General features: G+C 36.1%; 1 protein-coding gene across 1 annotated transcript in view; it reads left to right on the top strand.

Annotated features, from left to right (window-relative positions):
* The window catches only part of RAB28 (RAB28, member RAS oncogene family), a 63,421-nt gene extending 52,503 nt beyond the window's left edge, over window positions 1–10,918 (top strand). Inside the window, exons 5-7 of the mRNA XM_083860939.1 lie at window positions 1,110–1,213; window positions 4,002–4,079; window positions 10,239–10,918. Coding sequence (XP_083717065.1) covers window positions 1,110–1,213; window positions 4,002–4,079; window positions 10,239–10,331 — 275 coding nt within the window. The 3' untranslated portion in view covers window positions 10,332–10,918. The remainder of the gene's footprint in view (window positions 1–1,109; window positions 1,214–4,001; window positions 4,080–10,238) is intronic.
* Window positions 10,919–22,774: the final 11,856 nt, after the last annotated feature.

Genomic DNA, 22,774 nt, shown 5'->3' with positions numbered 1-22,774 from the left:
CCTCCAATATCATTTAAAAATAAAGCCTTTTATGTAGTAGGAGAGCATTTTTTCAGCTGATAATCAAATAACACTATTATACAGGCTTACTAGATTTGCAAATTTACAAGTTTTTACAAGTCAGTTGGGTCTCTTCCTCAGGAAATCAGTTGAAGTTTTTTTTTCCTGTATTAACTCAAAGAGCCTGCTTGTCCTTAAATCCTTCTGAATATATTTGCCTTATAATTTGACTACATTGAGTCAACACCCTTATAGGAACCGTAATGTAATAAAAAAAGAGAAACTCCTATATAGTTCAATATAGTTTCCAATTACCTTAGGATCAGATTGGAGAACCTGGAATGTACACAATAAAACCTGCACAAGACTTGAGTTATGTGAGATTTTGGAAGCAACCAGTGCCTTTCAGCATAAAATACCATTTGAAAGCTTTACTCCACTTCCAGTGGTTGTAAAGTGATAAAAATGAAAATATGTGTGTTTCTTGAAATGTGCATTTTACTTTTTAAAATTTTCTGAACCACACTTCTGTGGAATTGAAAGCCTCATATGTAAGTAACTAAGCATCACTGCTTTTACTCAGTCAGTTTTTTTATTATAGTGAATGTTTCTGCTTTGCTATGTTCTGCAATAAAATTCTTTATAATTTATTTACATTTTTACTTTGGAAAAATATGTGGATTCAGATGTCTTTGGTGAATTTATTTTTTAAACTCTTCAGATTACACTGGAATCCCCAATATGCATATTGCTTGCAAACAGAATATGGAATATAAGTTCTGTCTTATTTTAGTATATAGCTACCAGTAGAGTTATAACAAAGTATTTGAGTGTATCCAGAAATAAATTTGAACTTTGAGATACGAATTTGTTGCATTTGGCCATAAAATTTTAATTGTAGTTTCATTTTAGTTTTGCAAATGAAATCAGTTTGATGTAATTCATAGTTTTTATTTTAGGAAATGATTATAGAGAGAAAGAAACTTGCATTTGCATACACCTGTAAAGGAAAGTATTATATCTAATGTGCTTCCAATGAATAATTTCTAAGGTGGGTAACTAAGTGGACTGCAGTGTAATAATTTTTCATTTCTTCATCCTATTTTTAGTTGACTTGGAGCATATTCGCACAGTGAAAGCTGACAAGCACCAGCGATTTTGTCAAGAAAACAATTTCAGTAGCCATTTTGTATCAGCCAAGACAGGAGATTCTGTAAGTAAGAAAAAACCTCCAAACTTGTCCATGTCTGTTGTTTATTTTTCAAGATGCAGCAGTTTTGTTATACTTCACATAACAAACTATTGAGAACTCAGGGTGTTGCAGGCCCTTTGTTGCCTCCCTTACTTGCACCAAAAGTAGATCTTTGTATGAGTTCATATTATTCTTATTAAATTACAGTGGTTTCTCATCTGATTTTCAGTTCGAGGTACTGATTTTAATGAAAATGATCTGGCTTATACATCAGTGTGAGAACTGAGACCAGCTAAATCTCTGTTTGCTGTCAGCCTGTAGTTAAATATATTTCTCCATTCCAGGTGGAGTTTCATCCATAGACCATCAATATAGCAATTTTCAACAATTGGTAAATAATGTGATGAGACTGTGTTGTGATAAAAGATTTTATTTTAATATGAGTCCTGAGCCATGAGAGACATTCCCTTTGCAGGTCCATTGAAATTTGAACATTCTGGCATTTGTACCAGATGCTTTGCAGAGTACATTTTTGAACAATCTTCTGACTCTGAGCTAACTGGGTTATTTGTTTTAGTTGGAAGTGTATGAAAGAAAAGATTCTTTTTCAGTTGACACTATCAGTCAAATTAAATAATATTGTATTGTTTTGCTTGATTTCTGTCTCATGCCTAATGAGTTTGTTATTCCCATAAAACAGTTTTGTATCTGTCTCCTTAATATTACTGTTGACAAGAAAGTTTACTTTATTTTTATGTTATTGAATTGTAATACCATGTTCAAGTACATGGAAGTATAGTCCACAAATGGAATCACTTGTTAAGGTCTTTGATGATGATGAATCTTGTGCAGTGAACTGCCTAATCCTTGGCTTTTTTTTTTTTTTTTTTTTTTTTTTTTTTTTTTTTTTTTTTTTTTTTTGTTTGTTTGTTTGTTTGTTTTTGTTTTGTTTTGTTTTGTTTGGTTGGTTTGTTGGTTTGTTTGTTTGTTTAAAGTGTGATAATACAGGGGTTTTATGCTAGAAACAGAAAACCCTCACACTACTACACTTAGTAAAGTGTGTGTCTGATAAAATTATTCTTTTCTCAAGGAGACCACTGAAATCAGTTGGTTTTATAATTGATATATTTATCATTGCTAATTATGACAGAATCTTTATTGCAGTTAAGTCATTAATTGCATCAGCGTTCCACTATATGTACTGATTGTACTTTTTCATAGTTTACTGTTTAAAACCAAAAGTACATCTGAATATGCCTAGAAATCATTAACAAGAAGTCTATGCCTAAATATCTACTAACAAAAGAAGTAGTTTCAACAGTTCATTTTTAGTTTCAATATAAATTTGGAGTAGCCCTTGCTGCAAACTGATCATTCAGAAGATAATGTGTTTATCCTAAGCAGTGATTTAAGAAGAGGCCATTCCTTGCCACTGTGAATATAGACTAGAGGAGTCTTACTCAGTTAAATTATTTATTTTGTTTACGTCAGATCTTTTCAACAGACTTGTTTGCAAAAGATGATTTTGAAAATAGAAAATTCTGAAAGTCATCTCAGGAGCAAAAAAAATTAATGAAAGATTTAGTAGAACTAACTGTTTTACTGTCCATCAAATCACATGGCTGAAGCATTGCACTTGTGCTTGATGTTTTTTGCACAGAGTGTCCCCAGGGCAGGTGATGTAGCTCAGAGCACCTGAGAGCTTGGTGTGGGTTAAACTAGGTCTGTGAGCTTCAGAATCTCTGTTCAGCATGCCCTTTCTTGTTGTGTAGATGTTGGTGAAACAGAACCAGTACTACCCCAAGGAATTGAGAGAAAGAGCAATTGTTTTGGAAGCTACCACACTTCATTAGTTGTGCCGCTATGGTTTCCATGTTGGGTTTTAGAAGAGATTGTGTAAATAGTATTTTTCTTAATTTTCACTGAAAATGACTGGGAGCATGTATATAGATCTTTTTTTTTTTGTGGGTGGCAGCTGCATGATGCAAACCAGTGTTTGTTAGGAATTTAGATGGTGCGCTCAGACGAACAGCCCTGCAGATAAAATATAACATGTAGCTTGGCAATACAGTGTTCAGCAGCAGTGCACACTTTAGCTGCTCCTCTTGAACATGACATATTCTTTAATCACATTTAAAATGCAGTTTTACCTAAACAGTAAGATAGATGGACTGTCTTGAGATGAATTAAAGGAATTATTTAAGACAGCAATCCTACCCAGTATTATGTGTTAAACCATGTCCAAAGTCTGACTCTGCCAGGCTGCTGCTGCAGGCTGTACAACATCCTGCTTGTTCCTAGATACTTCTGTTCAGTGTATGTTTTGTAAAATTCTTCAGAACTCCTTCATACTGCTATTTTTTGGACATACATAGTAGAGATTTTAGTGATGTCGATGCACAGTTCTGCTATTCTCAGTTTCAGAAACCTACACTACTTATTTCACAATACACTGGTAATGCATTTTTGTGCTAAACATTAGTGAATACCCTTATTCATATTTTATAGCACCGAGACTAGTATTTGAGAGGTGGGTTGTGTAAAAGCTTGTTTAAACTTAGGTCTCTGGAGGCAGAGTAGAAGTGTTGCTTAACAATCCAGCATACTGTTCATTCCTTGTACCATTGTTGAATTATTTTCTCAAATTTTTAAACAAAATTGAAAGTACCAGATGAGGTTATTTTCAGATCTGTTTTGCACAGGTCATAATTTTGTGTATCATTGTTTACTGTTCAAGAATGATTTGATATTTGAAAGAACCTCAAGGATGTCTGCTTTTAATCATTTAAATGCAATTTTTTTCCCATAGGTCTTCCTGTGTTTTCAGAGAATTGCTGCTGACATACTCGGCATCAAATTAAACAAAGCAGAATTGGAACAATCACAGGTGATTTTCCAAAAATACATGGATATTTTTAGTATTTTATTTAGTATTATAAGTGACCTCATTGTGGATTTATAACTGTTCTTTAAATCAATCTTCATTAGTTGTTCTGAAGATAATTATTCAATTATTCAACAGCTTTTTTAAAATATGATAATTTCTTATTTATCCTTCATGATCAACTCTCTGAATCAAGAAAAAACATGTTCAAAAAGGAAGAAAAAACTTCTGAGGAAGTTTGTTTAAAAATAGTGCTTAAGATTAGTTTAAAAATTAAATATGTATGCATATACAGAGAGCATGGAAGATATTTGTGATATTATATGCATGGGTTTAAACTGAAAAGTTTTTCTCAAACCTCAAAAAGAAAGACTATACTGAGGCAACCCTGTGTAATGACATTTGAGATTACAATTATTTAAATTTACTTAGTGAACCCAAATGCTGCTGTTTTAGTGGTGTAATATCCTGGAACTGCTTTTCAATACCAGTGTTGAAGTACCACAAAATAAGTCAATAAGTTTATTTAAAATAAATGGCAAAGCATTTCTTATGTACTGCTTGGTCCTCTTCTTTTTGAAATATACAATAAATATGTAATTTCTGAAAATGCTTTGCCACAGCAGTGTTTGCAATCTGTGTTGAAGTGGTTAGCTAGAAAACTGTATTGCAAACAACTGAATTGTGAAATATACTTACAGAGTGTACTTAACAAGCAAATTAGTTTTAAAAAGCTGTAATTTGTAGGCAGAGAAATACTGAGTGTCTTTTAAGTGTTCTTTTACTATTAAGGTACAATCCATCTATTATTTTGAGCTCTGTGATTACTTGCCTATAAATAATTGAGCATATAGAGTTCTTCAATTTTTCTTTGGTTGTTTAGCTAGCACTGGAATACCAGTCCTAGGCCTCTCTGTGCTGTGAGTGGTGTAATTCAGGTGTAAGATTGTAGAAAGGTGTGCAAAAACCTTAAATTTAAAGGAGACTGGTAATAGGGTTATACAGAAAATTGTATCATTCTAAAGAAAGGATCTGTTTTTAGGTTGTTTTTAAAATAAGAAGCTCCATATAGCCCCAATTCAAGAGTACATACCTTTCTGTGTGAAATTGGTATCAGATTTAAGTAGGCTTCCTTCTACTTTAGTATTGTAATTAGCTTTTGATTTTGTTGAGTAGATCAATGGAAAAGGCAATATATGGGTCAGACAAGGTTGATATTATACAAGTTGCACTAGCAATAGCCTATAAATAGTTAATTTGCATGAATTAAATACTGTGGCACATATTACTGTTGATGTGAATCCATGCTCTGATTATTTAAAAAAAAAAAAAAAGGTAAAAATATCTCTGAAAAACCACCATCACTGACAAAAAAATCAACAAAAGAAGAAACAAAACCAGTAAATGAATTTGGACAGAAAAGAAACTTTACTGTTGCCTTTCAGGCACAGTGAAAGTCATTACATGGTGTAACACTGTGCATGTAGCTAAAGAGTGTGAGCTGCTTAATTTGCAAAGTTCTGTTGATGGAGCATAATTTCAATCTACTCCAAACAAGCAACAGCTCTTTGTTATAAGTAAAACCTTTGCTTCTTTTGAGAGTGTTATTTTGAAGAGGCTGTAAGAGTTTCCCCAATATAAGTCAAAAACCAATGAGAATTGTATTGGAATGTCTGTTAGCTGTATCTTAAGACTCATTGTTGTATGGAACCAAATACCCCCATCACTTCGTAAGAATAGAAAATGGAAAGTCTCTACATAATCTGGAGAGTGAAAACTTGAACCTTCATATCCTCAGGAAGATAAATTCTCTTGAGAGAAATTCGTCTGCTGTAGAAAAGCCTAATTGAGGTGATGTGAAGATGCTGTTTCCCAAAAGCATGGAGCTGCTCTCTTGGCTGGAAGGAGGCAGTGTCAGGGGACAATGCCATTATGAGGTTTCTGTTTTACCACAAACTCTTGTATGACAGGTGCAGGTCCCTTTAGTGTGGTAGTGGTGGGAGTGTTTCCCTCTTCCATCTCTAAAATGGGCACACGTCTTCCTTAATTTGTGGGACAATTTTATGATGTGTGTTCCTTAAAATTTTTAGGCATTGAATACTCTAGCTACTGGGCTATAAAATTAGATCAGTGGATAGATGGATGCTGGATAAATGCTATAAAGAATCCAATAAATACAATGCAATAGTAAATGTGACCCAGCCGTAAAGTATACAAGTGTTGACTTGGATTTAATCTTCAAATAAGGAGTAAAAGCCATTGTAGTTTTTACAACTATGCATTGTTTACACACATGATTATGTATTTGAGTTTTCCATATTTTGTGTAATGTGAGATTTCCTCATTTTGAAAAATGAGATTTCCTCATTTTGAAAACTGAGATGATACTTGCTTGAATCTGTTTGTCAGAGAATATCAGATATATTCATTCAATCTAGGCTGTAACAAAATATAGGACTAAATACTGAATTTGTATAAAATGCCAACAGTCAAATGCTATATGTGTATTTTTTATTGTCTAGTGTTGAGAACATGCTTTAAAATTATTTCTAGTACTTGATTTTGTGCCTGAACATCTTATTTCTTATGTTTAGAGTCAGTTACGATTGTCAGTCTAAGAAGATCTCAGATGTGACTCATAGGTGGATAGAGATAAGTAATAGGAATCCCAAACACCCTATTTTAACTTGTATGAATTTGTGGGGTTTGGCTCATGACTTTTGAGCTTTGATGACTGGCAGAACTGCAGACATCAAAAGTATGTGAGGTTATTGGTCGCCTTCAAATTATCAGCACAACTTCTGTTAATTAACTGCAAGAACAAGCCTTAGAGATTGAATTATATTTACTCTGCATTGTTTCAGAAAACAGCTGCAGCAGTTTAAGATATTAATGCAGCCCAAGCTATTTGCTACTGCCCTTTTGTTGGAATGTATTGCTCCCACATCAGAATCAGAAAATGGAAGGTGATCATATGCTTTGGCCACATCAGGGTGAAGCTGAGCAGTTTAGCTTAAACTGCTGCTGAAAGTTGTTTTAAAGAGAAGCTGCCAGACTTTGTGCTGAAGTGGATGAGGTGCAAGTACATGTTACATTCCACCAGCTCTCCTTTGGCAGCAATGATCTCCAGCAGAGGAATAGGACAGACATTTGGGGGTGGTAAGTTTTTAAACTATCTCAGCTAGAGCTACTAAACGTTGTCTGTTAACATGCTGAGATGACTGTTAATCAAACCTTTATTTGGGCAAGTCTTTGGTAAAACAAGGAACTAGATTACTCTTCGTGCGTGACTGGAAAGTAGAGCATGTTTTTTGAAATGGAACAGTTCCAAAGGAGAAAATTGCAGATTCTGACTTATTTTCAGTCCTCAAAATACTCTCTCTTTTAAATTGCAAGGTTCTGATGAAATTTGAGGAAATAGCTCCTTTATTAATCAAATGTTTTTCTTTCTGTATTTTTTACTTTCAACCATAGAGTAAAAACTGCATGGGGTACAGCTTTGTTCCTTGGCATTGGCAAGAGCTAGCATTTTTGTAAGTGATGTGTAGTTTTCTCTCTAACTAAATGCCAGTTCAGCAGACCAGTGTGTGTGTGCCAGCTTTGTACAATAAAATATTTGGCAGATAAGTCAAATCTGGAATACCTGGACCAAGAAAGGTTATTTCTCATTATTGACAGTGATTTGAACCATGGCAATGATATGCTTGATGTAGAATCTGACGCAAAGAGGCCCAAGTTTTTAATTACCATGAAGTTAATAAAATAAACATTGCAATGATATTTTTAAACTCTTATTTGGAGGAAATTCCATTAGGAAATCCAAGTCATTTATGATCATCAGTTTTTTGCTACAGTGTACCTAAGCATAAGTTACTAACTTGGCTGTGTTTACAGGATGGGATTTAGAACTGTGTTTGAGGAACAATTAATTGCCTACTGATTGCAGGACTTTTTTTTCTTTTTTTTTTTTTTTTTTGCCTCTCAGCTCTAGTCAAAAGATTGGTATGAAGAAACTAGGTCCTGTGAGGTCAGATAACACCGTTTAATGCTAAAACTCCTACTACTGCCCTACATAGGATTTGGCAACATTTCTCTTGATAACATCAGGCCAGGAGTCCAGTAAATCACGAGTGTTGTCCACTAGATAAGATAATATGAATGTGATCAATTAAGCTCAAGAAGAGTACTTCAGCAGCTAATAAATCCAAGTCCTTTACCAGCCTATTCAATTATTGTTCCTTGTTTGACATATAGGTTTTATTTACAGAGATAATCTTAAATGTATACTGTTTATATATTCCTAATCCAGTTTATATATTGTTTCCTTTAAAAAAATCAATTTAATTATCTATTAATTAATTTTAAACTTGAAAATGTATTTTAGGAAAGTTGAAGCATTTAAGAAAAAATATTAAACTGGTTTAAGGTATCTTTCATAGCAGACTTACCTCCTCTGCTGCTTCTTTGCTGAAATTGTTCCATGAATTTTAGTTCCCTTTGCATGAACCCTGTATTGAGCTTGTATTAATAATGAGAACCCTGCATCCATAACCTGTATTAATAATAAGAAAAAAGTTTTGTTTGTCTTTAAGGGGAAAAATGGGAACCTTTTTTTTAAACGAAGCAAAGAAAAATCAAAACTTACAGCATTTTGATACGAGATTGTTAATTTGGTCACTGTGTGATTGTTATGTAATGGAAAAGATGCATGTGTACAGCTAATGCACTTGTTACAAGCTGATAATGTAGTATTTAATATTTAAGTATCTTTGACTTAAAGGAGGAATAGGCCACTGTCATTTTTTCTTCCACTGAATTCTCTGCCTTTTTATTCTGTCCCTTCTCTAGCTTTAATACACTTTTGCTGATTGCATGATTGAGCCTTTCATTTAGTTGCTTTGAAAAGACATGTCCTGGAAAAAGCTTGAGAAGCAGCCCTGGTGCTGAGAGTGCTGCTTTCAGCCAGACATGTTGCTCTTATATCTGCCTAAGGCCTGAAAATGCACTTTCATTTTGCTTCTGCATAATCTTATGTTATCCATTCATTCTTTTCAACTACTGATTAATCTCTCCATTGTTTTCCTTCTCTTTTCTTTTTACATTCTTCTCCTTGCCCTCTATCCATCACGTTGATACATGGTTAACAGCATGTTGTCAGGGCAGAACTAGTGAAATATCCTGAAGAAGATAACCAACATCATACTTCCAACTGTCAGAGCAAAGTCTGCTCAATGCAGTAGTTCAGGTATTGATGGAAAACTTGGTTTGTTTCTTTTTTTGTAAGCTGCATTGCTTCTACATGAAGTAACAACTGTTAAAGTAAGTTGGAAGATTGTGTTTTGTATGTGAAAGTACTTGTAATACTCAATGTATTATTTTGGAACTCTGTGTACAATTAACTGCATTGTGTTTCTAATGATCAGATAATTTGTAGAAACTTTGAAATGCTTTGTGTTACTGTATTCAGTGCTGTACATTCAAAATATTACAGAGCTGTCTCAGATGGAAATGGTTGCAAAATTGTACATTTCTGTCTCCTTGTGTAGGAGAGAGCATCAGTCTTATCAAATGCTTTGTAAATAGAATGCGAATATCTGTTAGATCTGTATTAGAGAATAAATATAGTATGCAAAGCTTCTTTTTATGTTAATGTAATATTTAGCCAGTATGCCTATCAAAGCTTTTTTAAAATATGGCTATATTTAAAATTTGCTTTGAATTCTGTCCATATTTTCTGATGGAATACTTGGAGCAAAGACAAAAACACAAACTTAGGTGCAATTTCCAGTTACAATTTAGGCAGCTGTTACTAAAGAATGAATGGCACAACTTTTGCAAATAAATTCTATTTTATTACTCTCATACAGAATGATTTTTGTGGAAGTAAAACTGTATTCTCCTTAGCAAAAAAATTGTATTCCTTTTGTAGTGTTGTGATAATCTACCAAGGCACTTGCTTCTGCTTAGCATGAATAAACTTAGAGTTATAACAAGAATTAGCACCTGATAAGGCTTCCTGTAAGGTAGTGAAAAAAAAAAAAGAAAAAAAAAAAAAAGGTTTGTTTATTATTTTTCCCTAGGTATTGCTTAAAAATCGGTTGAATGCTTTGCCAGCACGAAGTTTGTATTTTCTGATTGTTACTGTGTTTTCTTTTATGACAGAGGGTGGTGAAGGCAGATATTGTCAACTACAGTCAGGAGCCTGTGACAAGAACCATTAACCCTCCCAGAAGCTCAATGTGTGCAGTTCAGTGACCACGCTGCTCTTCTCTGGTTTGGTATCTTTGCAGTCCCTCTGCCTTGACAGAGGCTCTGGGATTACCAGGAACTTTGTTTTAACAGGGACCAGTGCAACACTGCAATTAGAGGTTCCAGAAACATGTTGCACCCTTGTCCATTAATAAGCAGCAGGCAGGTTTTTGACTGTCTGAAATTCAAATGTGAGACCACACACTTGAAAATTTAAGGTCTATATTCTTTTAAGTTATATTTAAATGAAACTGTATAACTTGTGTTTATGTTTCCTCCTCTCTATTTGACTGATACCAGAATAAAAATGGATGAGGAAGCCCTGCATTCAAAATGCTTTCAAAGACATCACTGTGGAAGGGTATTTTGCCAAAGCGTTTTTAATTTTTTTTTCTCCAGTTATTTGAACTAACACTCAGCAAAATGTTACTTGGAAAAGCTGTTGTTGGGATAATTTTAAACCTATAATATATATTTTATCTAGGGATAATTTTGAAAGTGTTCCATTAATATATATATACACCTAGCACAAAATGTATAAATTGTATCCAGTGAGAAACAGTGCTTGAAATAAAGCTGTTGTTATAAAAATAGTTACTTTTCTGAAGTCTCAAATTCTGTCCATGGATGCTCTGAAAAATGCTAGTGTTTTTGTGTATTTTTATTACCACATCAGCATTACTTCTTACAGTAATAGATAGGCTTGTATGTCTTTATGAATATGGATGAATCTCAGTCAACAGTTTGGTCTGTAAATGATGAATGATATATTCAACGTGCATTAGAAACTGTTGATAGATCAATTAACATAAGTCACTTTAAATAACTAACACAATTACTTTTGGCCTGGTACTCTTTTCTTTTGAATTTAGAGTAAATGACAGATAAAAAGCTGTGTGCTCTGTGATCTTCACACTTCTCCCCTGTTGCTTTTCTAGCAATGCACAGAGTTCTCTGCTGGCACATCTGAACAGAAAGCTAAGGAGAGAAAAAAAAAAAAATCAGGCCATCTCAATTCCCAAACTAGAAATCTTTTCCTGTTTAAACTCTAGAATGTGCTTTCTAATAATTACAAGGAAACATTTGGAGATTGAGAAACTAATGAGGCTATGAAGCTTGTATATCACAAGTGAAAATTATGAGGTTCTTCAAGTGAATGTTACTATTAAGCTGTTCAAGCAAGTGCTTATTAGTTGGAACAATTAAACAATTAGTACTTTAACAAAATAGCTAAACTATTTTAACTTAAAAAAAGATTGCAGATGGCAAAAAATCCTATTTATTAGCTTAACACATAATTATATAACTCTGATATGACTTAGTGTGTATTGTTTAGCATTCAGATGTGGGAAATTCTAAGAAGCTGAGATACTGAGAAATTATGCTACAGTAAGGTAGGTGTGATTTGCAGTAAATTATTTATTCTAGCCTGTATTCTTGTTCCTTCCCATGGGATTCATCTCTCATTGCATTGCATTACTGTATAGTTAACTGCAGCTGTAAAGACAACACTCTTCCACTATCACCAGCTGAGAACTTCTCTTTGAAGAGTTTTTCTTAAATAATAATTCATTTCACAAGTTTGTGGCTTCCAAGGCAGGTGGAAAGTTTTTTTTTTTTAAATCCTGACATATCTTGGTGTATTTGTGGCCTCATCTCTTCTCAAATATTCAAATACTGACAAGTACTGTCCCCTCTGAGAAGCTGAGCACAACGTGGCTCAGGTAGGTGGCTGTGGTCTTTCTCCAGTCCATGTGTATCATCTTCGTGGTCCTGCTTCCCAAGTAATAAGTAGCATGGTCTTAAACACCCAAATTCTTTGGTTGTTTAAGTTTTTTCCTTTAAAAAAACTTCTGTAGTTTTACTTTTCAAAAGAAAATGCTTTTTCGTGACTTCATATGCAGGGTCCATTATTACCTTGAATAATAAAAAAATTTTGCTTTTATGTTTTGGGTATTCTGAAGTATGAAAGATGTTATACGTGTCCCAGTCCAAGCTGTTTTACAGATGGATTTTATGTCTTGGTCTCATCACATTTTTAAATTCTCAGTGCCTATTTTTTCTAGCTTTCTTTGACTTGTAATTCCTTTTGTATTTTGCTCCTCTTGATCTTTTCACCAACTACAATGTTAAAGGCCTACCTCCTCTGAAGATATTTTTGTTTATGTTTCCAGACTGCCCTCATTCTTCCTCCCTAACATACATGTATATTATTTACGCTAACTAGGAATCTCCTCTCTTCTGTGCCCTCAGCCCCTCCTTTTGCTGCCCCTCTTAACCTCCTCAGCTTTTTGTATTGTATACTGACTTCCACTCTCTCTGCTTTTCCCTCCCCTTCCTGCCCCATTGAGATCCATTACCTGTCCACCTTTTAATCCTTACAAATGAGCTTTGCTCTTTTTGTTCAGCCTTGGGGACCCCACCTTGAGCCTTCGAATTCCAGCTGCAGTCTAAATCCTTGGCTGTGGTAGCTGCCTTTGAAGTGTTGCAGCAGCTGTGGTTGAAGATTCAGCACTGCTGTTGCTGGTACTATGGCACAAGTTCCTCCAGGCAGAGCAGAAAGGTCAGAGATGATTCTGGAGGATTAAGCAGTATGGAGAGAGGGAATAGACAGTGTTCTGCAGGGAAGGCAAGGACTCTGGTGGCTGGAGGGGTAGACACAAATCTAGTTAGAGAAGGACTGCGTAAGGACTCTGGGTGTGGTTGCCTTCTGCAAGTAATCTCCCACTGCTACTGAGTCACGTGATTCATGTGTGGTAGAGTTGAATTGGGCCATATTAATGCACTTAAATTTTTTTAGTTTAAAGTTTTTTCCAAGGTGAGAGCTGGTGGAAGGCAATTCAGCAAACAGTTACAAAGTAAAAAAAATGCAATGCTCTCCAAAAGTGAGGCTACGTGTGCTTAATGTCCACTGACATGGGGAATGGGCTGGGACAAGTAACACGTTTTTTCCTGCAGCTGAGGCCAGATGGAGGGAAGAAACCTGCTCAGGCCCTGATCTTACACAGATGCACACTGGTGAAGTGATCTGCATGCTCAGAGCTGTTGTAACTAATCATTTCAGTAACAGCTCCATGGTTAAAGTTCAGCTCCTTGCTAAGGTCAGTCTCCCTGATGTGGTGAATACCAGTAGGCTCATGGTGTCTGCCTGCATGGTAGAGTATCAGTGCTTTTAAAACATACATCTGAAGCATTATTAGACTCAAGCAACTTCTTGTCTTTTGTGGTTCTAAAGTTTGGTGGAGTCAAATGGAATCATTTTCACAAAGAACAGCATGAAGTTATTTTCCCTTGCAACCAGATGCTGTGAGTGCCAGAACCTGTGATGAGTTTGTGATCTCTCTGAATACATTGTCTTTTGGCAGTTCATAAAGGTCATAAAAACATGTGAAGCTGCTTTTTAACCCATCTTTTTTTTTTTTTTTTTTAAGTTTTAGAAACATACAATGTCACTACAAAATTATGTGAAATGTGCTCATTTGCAGAATTTGATAATTGTCAGTCCTATCCATCTGCATCATTAGGCATTCGAAAAACCCCTTTTCTTTAAATCACTGCTTGATTTTCATTGGAAGAAAAGGGCTTTTGCATCAGGCAGCTTCTTTTAAATGCAGAGCTAATTTGCTTGTCAGCAGGTGCCTAATATCCAAAATTTTATAATAATTTTGTAAATAAAAATATGATAGTAATATTTGAAGTTGGTTATTCTGCCTTTTTTTTGAGGATAACAATTTAGATAAAGTTTTTACATTTATTTTATATCAGGAACATGGTTGCTTTTTCACAAAAAAAAAATCTTTGTTTTATGATGTTCTTGACATTTTTAGAGTCATAGTAGAGAGTACTGTTTAGTAGGTAAACATTGTATATCTAACTTGGACTGTACTGTGCTGCTAATGTTTTGACAGAAGATTAAGGTGCTGTTCTGTAACATAACTAGCAAGTTTATAATAATGAGAATTTTTCTCTAGGGGAATTTTTCCTATTTAGAATACTTACATGAATTTCTGATGTAGCTTAACCATTTGTATGAGGGGCCTGATAGATGTATTTAAAGCAGCATTGACTTTTATAGAAGTTACATTTACAAAGCTGACGTGATTAACTACTTTTCATTCTGGAATTTGCACATTATTTCCCAACCAAAGATGTTATTCTACAGTGCTGTATTCTTTTCTTTCTCAGTTCAAATACTACTGCTTAGCATATAATCTGATTTCTTTAGGCTGTCTTTATTTAAAACCAGCTCATAACCACTTAAAATGTCAAAATAGGTGAATGTTGCTGAAAAGAAAAAGCCAAAAGTTATCCATGTTTGCATAGGGGTAATGGCATGCGTATGAGATTAAAACTCCAGTCCAGATAATTATCTGTAGGAAGCAAATTTATACTCTGATTTCAGATGCTATGAATAGAATGTGATTAGAATTTAATGTGCTTCAGTTTTATTTGCAAAATACACAGGTCCTGTATAAAACCTCTTTTTATAAAGGACTCTCTAGAAGCCTTGGGGATCCCTGTTTAACTTGCAAATGCCGAAGTTTGATCTTCCCCAAATAGAAGATAGTGAAGCTCCTGAGTTCCATGAACTGATTTCTATTTTCAGCTTCCCATAGAGAGCTGACTGTTCAGCCAATTTAAACTCTTTTTTTTTTTCTCCTCTACTTCATCTTCATTCATTTTGGCACCATTTTGAACTGGAAGACTTCCAGTTAGCTAATTGGCCATTTGCCTTGTTTTATGTGGGGGTGATGTCAAGTGCTGAAATAACCGATTGACTGAAAGCAATCTTGTTTCAAAGGCTGGTCAGATCCAAACCTCAGAAGGTACAAATTTCAGGTTTGTTTTGTATTTAACTGCTACACAGCAGTCCTTATCCTAGTGGACGAACCTCAGAGAAGAATATAGATTTGAGGTCAAGAGCTTGTGTTTGCACAGATACCACATTTAGTGCACTGGATTCTGGAGGAAGTAGGAATCCAGATCTTTTTTTAATATCACTTTCAAGACTTCCTCTGCTTCTACTCTGTAATGTCATACTAGCAATCCATGCTTTTAAAAAAATATTAATTTAAGTCCTCATTTTAAAACAAAATGTGGTAAGTATACTTTGATTCAGTAAAGTTTTTCTTTTAAGGATGAGTGGAAAAACTGTTTGTTGTATGACGTATCACTGGCATAGTTGAAGATATTTAATACCCATTAATAATCATATTTGGTTGTTATGATCTATTAAACATCCTATATTCTCCTTTCTACTTTTTTTATTTAAAGTATTCTTTAAAATGATAATGATTATAAATACAAAACAAAATACCAAAGTGGTTTTAATTAATTCATGTCTCAGAAAAAGTCCTTCAAACTGCTTCAGGCAAACATTTTTTCTTTCCTAGCTAAACTCCATTTCTGTCCTTTCCTGGGCTGATCCGTACCAGGTAGCTTGGAGGATCATGACCTACTAATCCTTTTTGATTTCTGGTGAGCTTTTAAAAACAAAGTAGACCAAGAAACATCAAAGGAGGATTTAAAAGACACACACTGTGCCCTGAAAAGTAAATGTTGCTTTGGAAAGCATTCTCTCCTTTAAAAAAGAGGTGAATGCTGTGGTTCAGTACTATTCACCAAAAACACTTAAGCATATGCTCAAAATTAAGCGTGTATTTAAGTTCCCTTGAAGTCTATGCTGTTTAAGTACACACTTGAAGCTAAATACATTCTGTCATACTTTGCTGACACAGAAATTCTGGCTCCATTGGAATAAATGCCTTTGAGGCTGAAGTTCTTTCAGGAATTTCAATGTTGTTTCTTAAATTTTCTACCCATTGTGAAGGGTATAAACTAAAGCCACTCACAAGTTCAAAAGAAAATAAAAGAAAAATTATGTTTCCTATACAATCAGTTGTTTTTTCTGATATTCTCTCTAGCATGAATAATATGGAAATTGAAAAAATAGAAGTTGAAATGTGGTTCAGTTTTGTGAGCAGAACATTTACTTGACATTGGGCAAGTTGCTGTTTTTGGAACAAATATTTCTCAAATCCATAATGAATCAGAAACAAAAGAATCTGGAGGCACTTGACAAGTCTCATTGCAAATTGAATTCCAGCTGATAATGCAGGAAAACATATCAAGTTCCCATTTGTAGTGTCGGAATTGCAGATCTGACATGGAGGATAAACAAGACCTGGTACTTCTTACTCAGATTTGGGGAGGTATTTGATCACCATCTTGGAAAAAATGAAGTGTGATTTCTGGAAATATTCCAATATTTGTCAAAGAATGGTGAGGCAATGTTTAACTGCATAATGGAAACTGGAGAAAAATGTTGACATCCCACTCATCAATCCAATTGCTTTTTTATCTCTCCACTGTCTTGGAAAGAGAGCAAAGTGTAAACCAACGTTTGGCACAAATGGGCTGTCTGTGCCATTTAGGAGCAATTTGCATGTAATTGGTAACAATTATACAGACAACCCATTTATAACAGGGAGTGAGCTCACAACCTAGCATAAACTACAAGAAAACGAATCATATCCCCCAGGAATCACACACTGATGTAAGAAATAAAATGGAAGTTTTTCAGTTGAACCTCTTACTGTTTTTATCACCCAGAAATTAAGGGATGCAAATAAGCCTGTACTCAACAGGTTATACAGTCTCAAAAGTGCAGCTTGTGTTTGTGCCCATTAAGCTTGGATGTAATCAGGAGTCTTAAAGAGGGTGCTCTCTATCTTTTTTATTTTCAGTGTATTTCTGCTAATCTTCCTGACTAAATGAACAACCTTTGAAAGTTCAGAATTTAACTCTCTTTCCATATGGTCAGCTGCTCAACTGATGAGGTGCCTTCCCAGTCTCCTCTGTCAAGGGCTCCTGGTGCCATCCAGGTCCCCAACAGCAGAGACTGAGGTAGTGGTGACACTGAAGTGCAGCTGAGCAGGCTTGGAGAAACTTCATCCGGATACTGCAATTGGAGAAGTGTGAGTTAATTGACTGAGATAAAACTAGTTTGATTTGTACATGTCAGCAGCAGTTAAACGTCTTCCACTGTCTTTTGGATAAGACACTATTGATTTTTTCAGGTGGGTATAAGCTTACTGCAGTTGTTCTAGTTGTAACAATAGGTTGGATGTTTCTGCATCCTCTTACTGTGGGCAGTCTTTTCCTTTTTGGTTAAGCTTGTTGCAGTGCAGACTCACTAACCATACTGATTCAGGTCGGACATAGTTTTTGGTGCAGCTCTGAGAAAGTCTGAATCCAGATCCTTGTGCAGGCACTTCATTATGACTCTCTGAGGAGCATTCATTATGGTGCTGTACTATCCATTCAAAGGGGATGCTATAAGCAGCTCATGATAATTCTGGTCTTTGTTACTCTAGACTTAACCCCCTAGTGTGGTAGAAGTGCTAGGCAATGAAAATTTGTGGTTTTTTGCCTGTTTATAGGATCTTCATAGTCTAATTGGCACCTTTTCACTGAGAAATTCAGATGACAATGTCTTTAATTTATTTGGAACTGGATGTTGCAGACCAGCATTTTCAGTGGAAATTGGCAGAATCTGTGGCTCTGAGTTGGAGGAGCTGCAAATGCTCCCTGTGTGTGTTTGTACAGACCACTTAAGCTGTCTATGACTTGGAACTCTGCAGGCTGACCACAGTACTCCATCCAGCAGGGCTGCCGTGGACATTTGTGGGAATGTCCTGTGCTTGTGTACTGTGCTGGAGTGGTAGCTTTGACTGGTTCCTTGTTTAGACATGGGAGGCATCAAGCAATATTTTCTAGGATTCTTGTCAATGCTTCCATTGTGCAAGTGTGCAGTCTGATGGTATCCCTCATATAGCCAAATATTTGGGATGGACCTGGACAAGGTGTATTTCAGGTAACAAATAGACCTGAGTTTATAAAAGTTATCCCAGCAAGGTTAGTTGACTGTTTACATCATGCAAGCCATAAACATTAAATGATGTTGTCTATTTCTGCTCAGAAGACACAACTGGCAGCTGAAGGCTAATGCAAGTGATCTCTGAGGCATTCAGGCAAAGGTGAATGCTTTGCCTAAGTGTGCCTTAATCACTTTAGTCAGTCCTGGGATTCTTTTAAATTAGTGAAAAACAATTAGTCTTTTTTCTGGTCTGTTCCTTTCCTTCTTTTTTTTTTTTTTTTTTTTTTTTTTTTTTTTTTTTTTTTTTTTTAATAGAAAAACAAAAAGTTACCAAAACTACTTTTTTCAAATTTTTTTTTTTCTTTTACTATTCCACTTATTGGAGCAGTGCTTTCTGTTGTGCCCTTCACATCTGCAGCCATCTTCAGCAATCATTCTGAGCTGTTTCTTCTATCCCTTCATACTTTAGCAGGACACTGTGCTGCTCACACACATACATCTGTGTGTATATAAACATACATGAGCATCCATACACTTTAGCACGTAATGAATGTCTTGGTAGTTGGTGCGAGCAAGTTTTAGATGTTGGAGTCTCTCCTCACCTCTCTCTACTGTTTTAAGCCAAGTGTTTTAGTACTGCTAAAAGCACTTGTTAGACTATGTGGCTAAAACTTGGAGATACCTGCAATATTTAGTCGTAGATATTAAATATACCTGTCTCTAAGCTATGTTGACTACATTGAAACAGTAAATAAGGCAGGTCCAAAGAGCCTTGCAGAGCACTGGAATGTTACTGCTTGCTGTAGAGCAAAAATGGCATGACTGACCAGAACTCATCTCCTTCTTTTATTTACATGGTGCATTAAGAGCTGCAGTGGGAAGTAGGGCAATGGGAAGATGGTTGGAGAATAGGAATGCAAACCAACTCTCATTGTCATCTCACCAAAGCACTTGGATGTTCACAGCAGACTACAGTATTTCAAATCCCCCCTTCACTGTCATTAAGGCAGCACAATTATTTATGTTATAATCTAGACTGTAAAAATGATCCAGCTTAAGAAATGTGGAAAAGGAGTATTAGAAGACAGGATCAATGTGGCCTGGCATGCATTCATTAAGCATGACTGAGGTGACAGTGAGCTGGAGCACAGAAGCACCACTGGTCAGTGTTTAGGTGAAGACGATTCATGGAATTAGAGACCTGGGAAAATTTATACCTTTTGTGACCTGCAGTCCTCAGGCCATCCAGAAGTTGTAAGGACAAGTGACCTTTTTCTCATCCTGCTCACCACTGTGACCTCCTCTTGACATCAGTTCCACCTGCAGAAAGCCAGTCTGCAAACACATCCTTTCCTGGGCTACTAGATATTCAAACCGTCATTGTTCCCCCCTTTAGTGTTGCTGTTAATGGCATAAACACAACAGATACTGATTTTCAAGAATTCTTTTTTCCCAAATCAGCTTCCTCATCAAAGAATATCTGGCACCAAAAGACAGGTCTGACTGTGTTCCATACAAGAGATATTTCAGATGCCTACAATGAGATGAGTTTTTGAGCGTCTGATTGCAGGGCTAGGGTTATCCCAGGTTTTGAAAATTGATATCTTTAACTTCTTTCTATATAAAATAATCTGTGTTTTCTTTTTAAATATAAATTTCAATGGAAAAAGATGATTACCTTAAGCACAAAATGACCTACCTCTTTTCTGTAGTTCTTTAGTGGTTTCTTGAAACAGCAGAGAAGAAAGTGAGAGGAAATGCACAGAGTCCCCTTTCAGCCTATCTGAAGTCCATTGCAAAGAAACACTTTACATTCCTCCCTGGGTTTTCTAGCACTTTTTTCACAAAAGGAACAGTTGCAGTTTTCAGTGTACCTTTCTATTCTCTTCTTCCATCTGAATGTGAATAAGTGACTTGAGAAAGGGAGTGTAACTTTATGGCATATATGACTCCATACTGGTTAGAAGCTTTCTTATATAGTTTTGTTCCTGGATCAAGAACAACCATGTGGGAGAATCATGTGTTTAGCATATGTCTGTCACTGACTAATGTCATTATGCCCACATGCACCAAAGCTGAAGTTGCCCACTTGTATGGAAACTACAGTCCTTTAAAATAGCCTGTTAATTTGTATTTGGCGTGTGAGTATGTCATGTATGTAAATGTTTATGCTACATAAGTGAAGATGTCATGTAAACAATACACATTTGGTCAAATCAAATCTAGACATTCCTTTTTGTGATTTGGAGGTTTTTGTTTCTTTGCTAGGGGAAACAGAAAAAATATCTATTTGTTATCTTTATCAAAAAATGCTGAAACACCAATGTTGTTCTGGAATTAGCAAAACTTGATGTTGTTCAAATGCAGAAACAAATTACGGCCTTGTCACAAAGAGTTCTCGTTGTAAGTAGGACTCGGGAGCCAAGCATGGATGCAGAAAGATAAGGGTGAAGAAAGGTTTGGATGCACCATTAGAGGTGGAAATGACAAGCTCTGTAGGTTAGATTTTGACAAAGGCAGCCCACTCTTCTGTGATCTGTGATGAACATTGAATTTGTTCATTAAAATTACTTATTCAGATGGTAAAGGCTGAGTAGCCCTTCTGTTTCCAGTTCTCAAGGTGGAGGCCAAACAAGACCTCCTGGATTCCCAGGGAAAGCAAAGGGAGTCTGTTCATAAATTCCTACTGTTCAAAATGGTACACTCATGTGCAGTGTGAATAGTAATGCCCACAATAGATATTCAACATGAAGAAGTTACATGGTGGCATTGCAACAGTGTCTGAGTAGGAGGCAAGAGCTAGGAACATGACTGTCCTGTTTGGTGACATTGCCTGAGCCATCACTGCTAGGATTAGAGGACGCCTTGACTGTACATGAACTTCTGTGTTATTGGATAAAAAATCCCTACTTCAGTGCTAAATGGTGACACCGAGGCAGATCCCCATCAGAAAGAAATTCTGTTTAAATGCTGTTCATCAGGCACTTAAGAGAGCCATGGACAGAGGTCTTGGATCAGGGCTGGAAGTCTGGACTCCTCCCTGATTCTGTTATAGACATGCAGCAACAGCTCAGGAAATCCATATCTGTTGTGTAGTGAGACTACAAGTTTTCCATTCCTTCAGATCAATGCATCACAACCCAAGGGAATGGCTGGCACCACCCTAAGGAGAGTTTATATCCCTCACCTGCAGAGTGCCTCTTTTAGAAAGGGTTAAAACTACAAGCAATTATAAAGTAATTACGGACAAGAAGCAGAGGCTCCTTGATTCAAGGTTGTTTCTATACTAGGGTGATGTGGCCTTCAAAACATTTATTAAATTTTAGTAAATAATAGATGCGCAAAGGACTAAGAGTTTATCCATGGAACTACAAAGTAGTTAATCTCCTACTTAATAGAGTCAGGAGATGGATTTCAAAATAGTTGGACTGCTGCCTTTGATTTCTAATTGGTTACCATTTGCACTCACAGAGTCATTGACCTTTCAATTTGTAATTTATGAAAGAATCTTACATCTGATAATACTTCAAAATATTTAAGATATTACTTTTTATCCAGAACAGCTGAATAAATGTTCCAGAAATTTACTGGGATTTGATAAAACTGAAATAAGCCCCAGTCCATTTTTTTTTCCAGCATGCTGCTATTTTTTTATTTTTTTACTTGACAAATTGTACTTGCTCTTAAAGCTGCAACTAGAAAATATTTATCTGCCTTGTTCTATGATGTTTGGAGGTAGAGAGGTTTCCTGTAGAGTGTGAATGCTCCTGTTTGCTGCAAGTCCTCTGGAAACTGACATTGCAGGTACAATTCTTGTATGAAGTGTTTGATAAAAGAAAAGATTGGTTTTGTTCATACCTTTAACAGAGGTTTGATACCAGAGTTGAAACTGCACAGTGAAAGGCCAGTATGTCTGTGCTGCCGTGGCATTTTTTAGTCTACATAAAGGAGGATGTTTTGGTGTTGGCTGTGGGAGCACACACGAGGAGCTCACCTGCAGTGCTGTCCTCAGGGAGCTCCAGGGGACAGCGATGACCAGTGGGGTGCAGACAAACCTCCAGCCTCAAGCTCTTGGATCAAAGGCCACCAGTCTTGGCCCTGAGCATCTGCATTCAGACTGCGAACTCTGAGATGCAGAGACAGTGCCAGGGTCTGAGGGTTGGAGAGGCATCTGTTCAGAGGCTGACGTAGGACAGACCATTAGGTTTTAGGATAGTAAAGTTTTGAATTAACGTCATATTCCCCATGCAGCTCTATGGTCTCCTCTTAGGAGGTGGTGCTCAGAGGTCGTAGATCATAGAATCATTAAGGTTGGAAAAGACCTTCAAGATCATTTTGTTCAACCTTGGAATAGTGCAGAAAAGAAATATTTGGTCCCAGGTGTGCACCTACATCTGGTTTGCTTGCATTATCCAGATCACATCCTGTAACACAGCTTTGTTTGTCAGTTCCAGGAGAACCTGCAGGCAGGGATGCAGAGGAACACAACCTTAGTAATGAGAATCTGGATTTGTGTCTGTGAGTGACCAGCTCATCAACAGAGGTTTTTCCTCAACATGTACCAGTGTGT

The sequence above is a fragment of the Zosterops lateralis genome (genome assembly GCF_965231275.1).
Source record: "Zosterops lateralis genome assembly, chromosome: 5".
Classification (NCBI taxonomy): domain Eukaryota; kingdom Metazoa; phylum Chordata; class Aves; order Passeriformes; family Zosteropidae; genus Zosterops; species Zosterops lateralis.
Note: the sequence above shows the minus strand (reverse complement) of the source record. Positions and strands in the feature narration are given on the sequence as shown.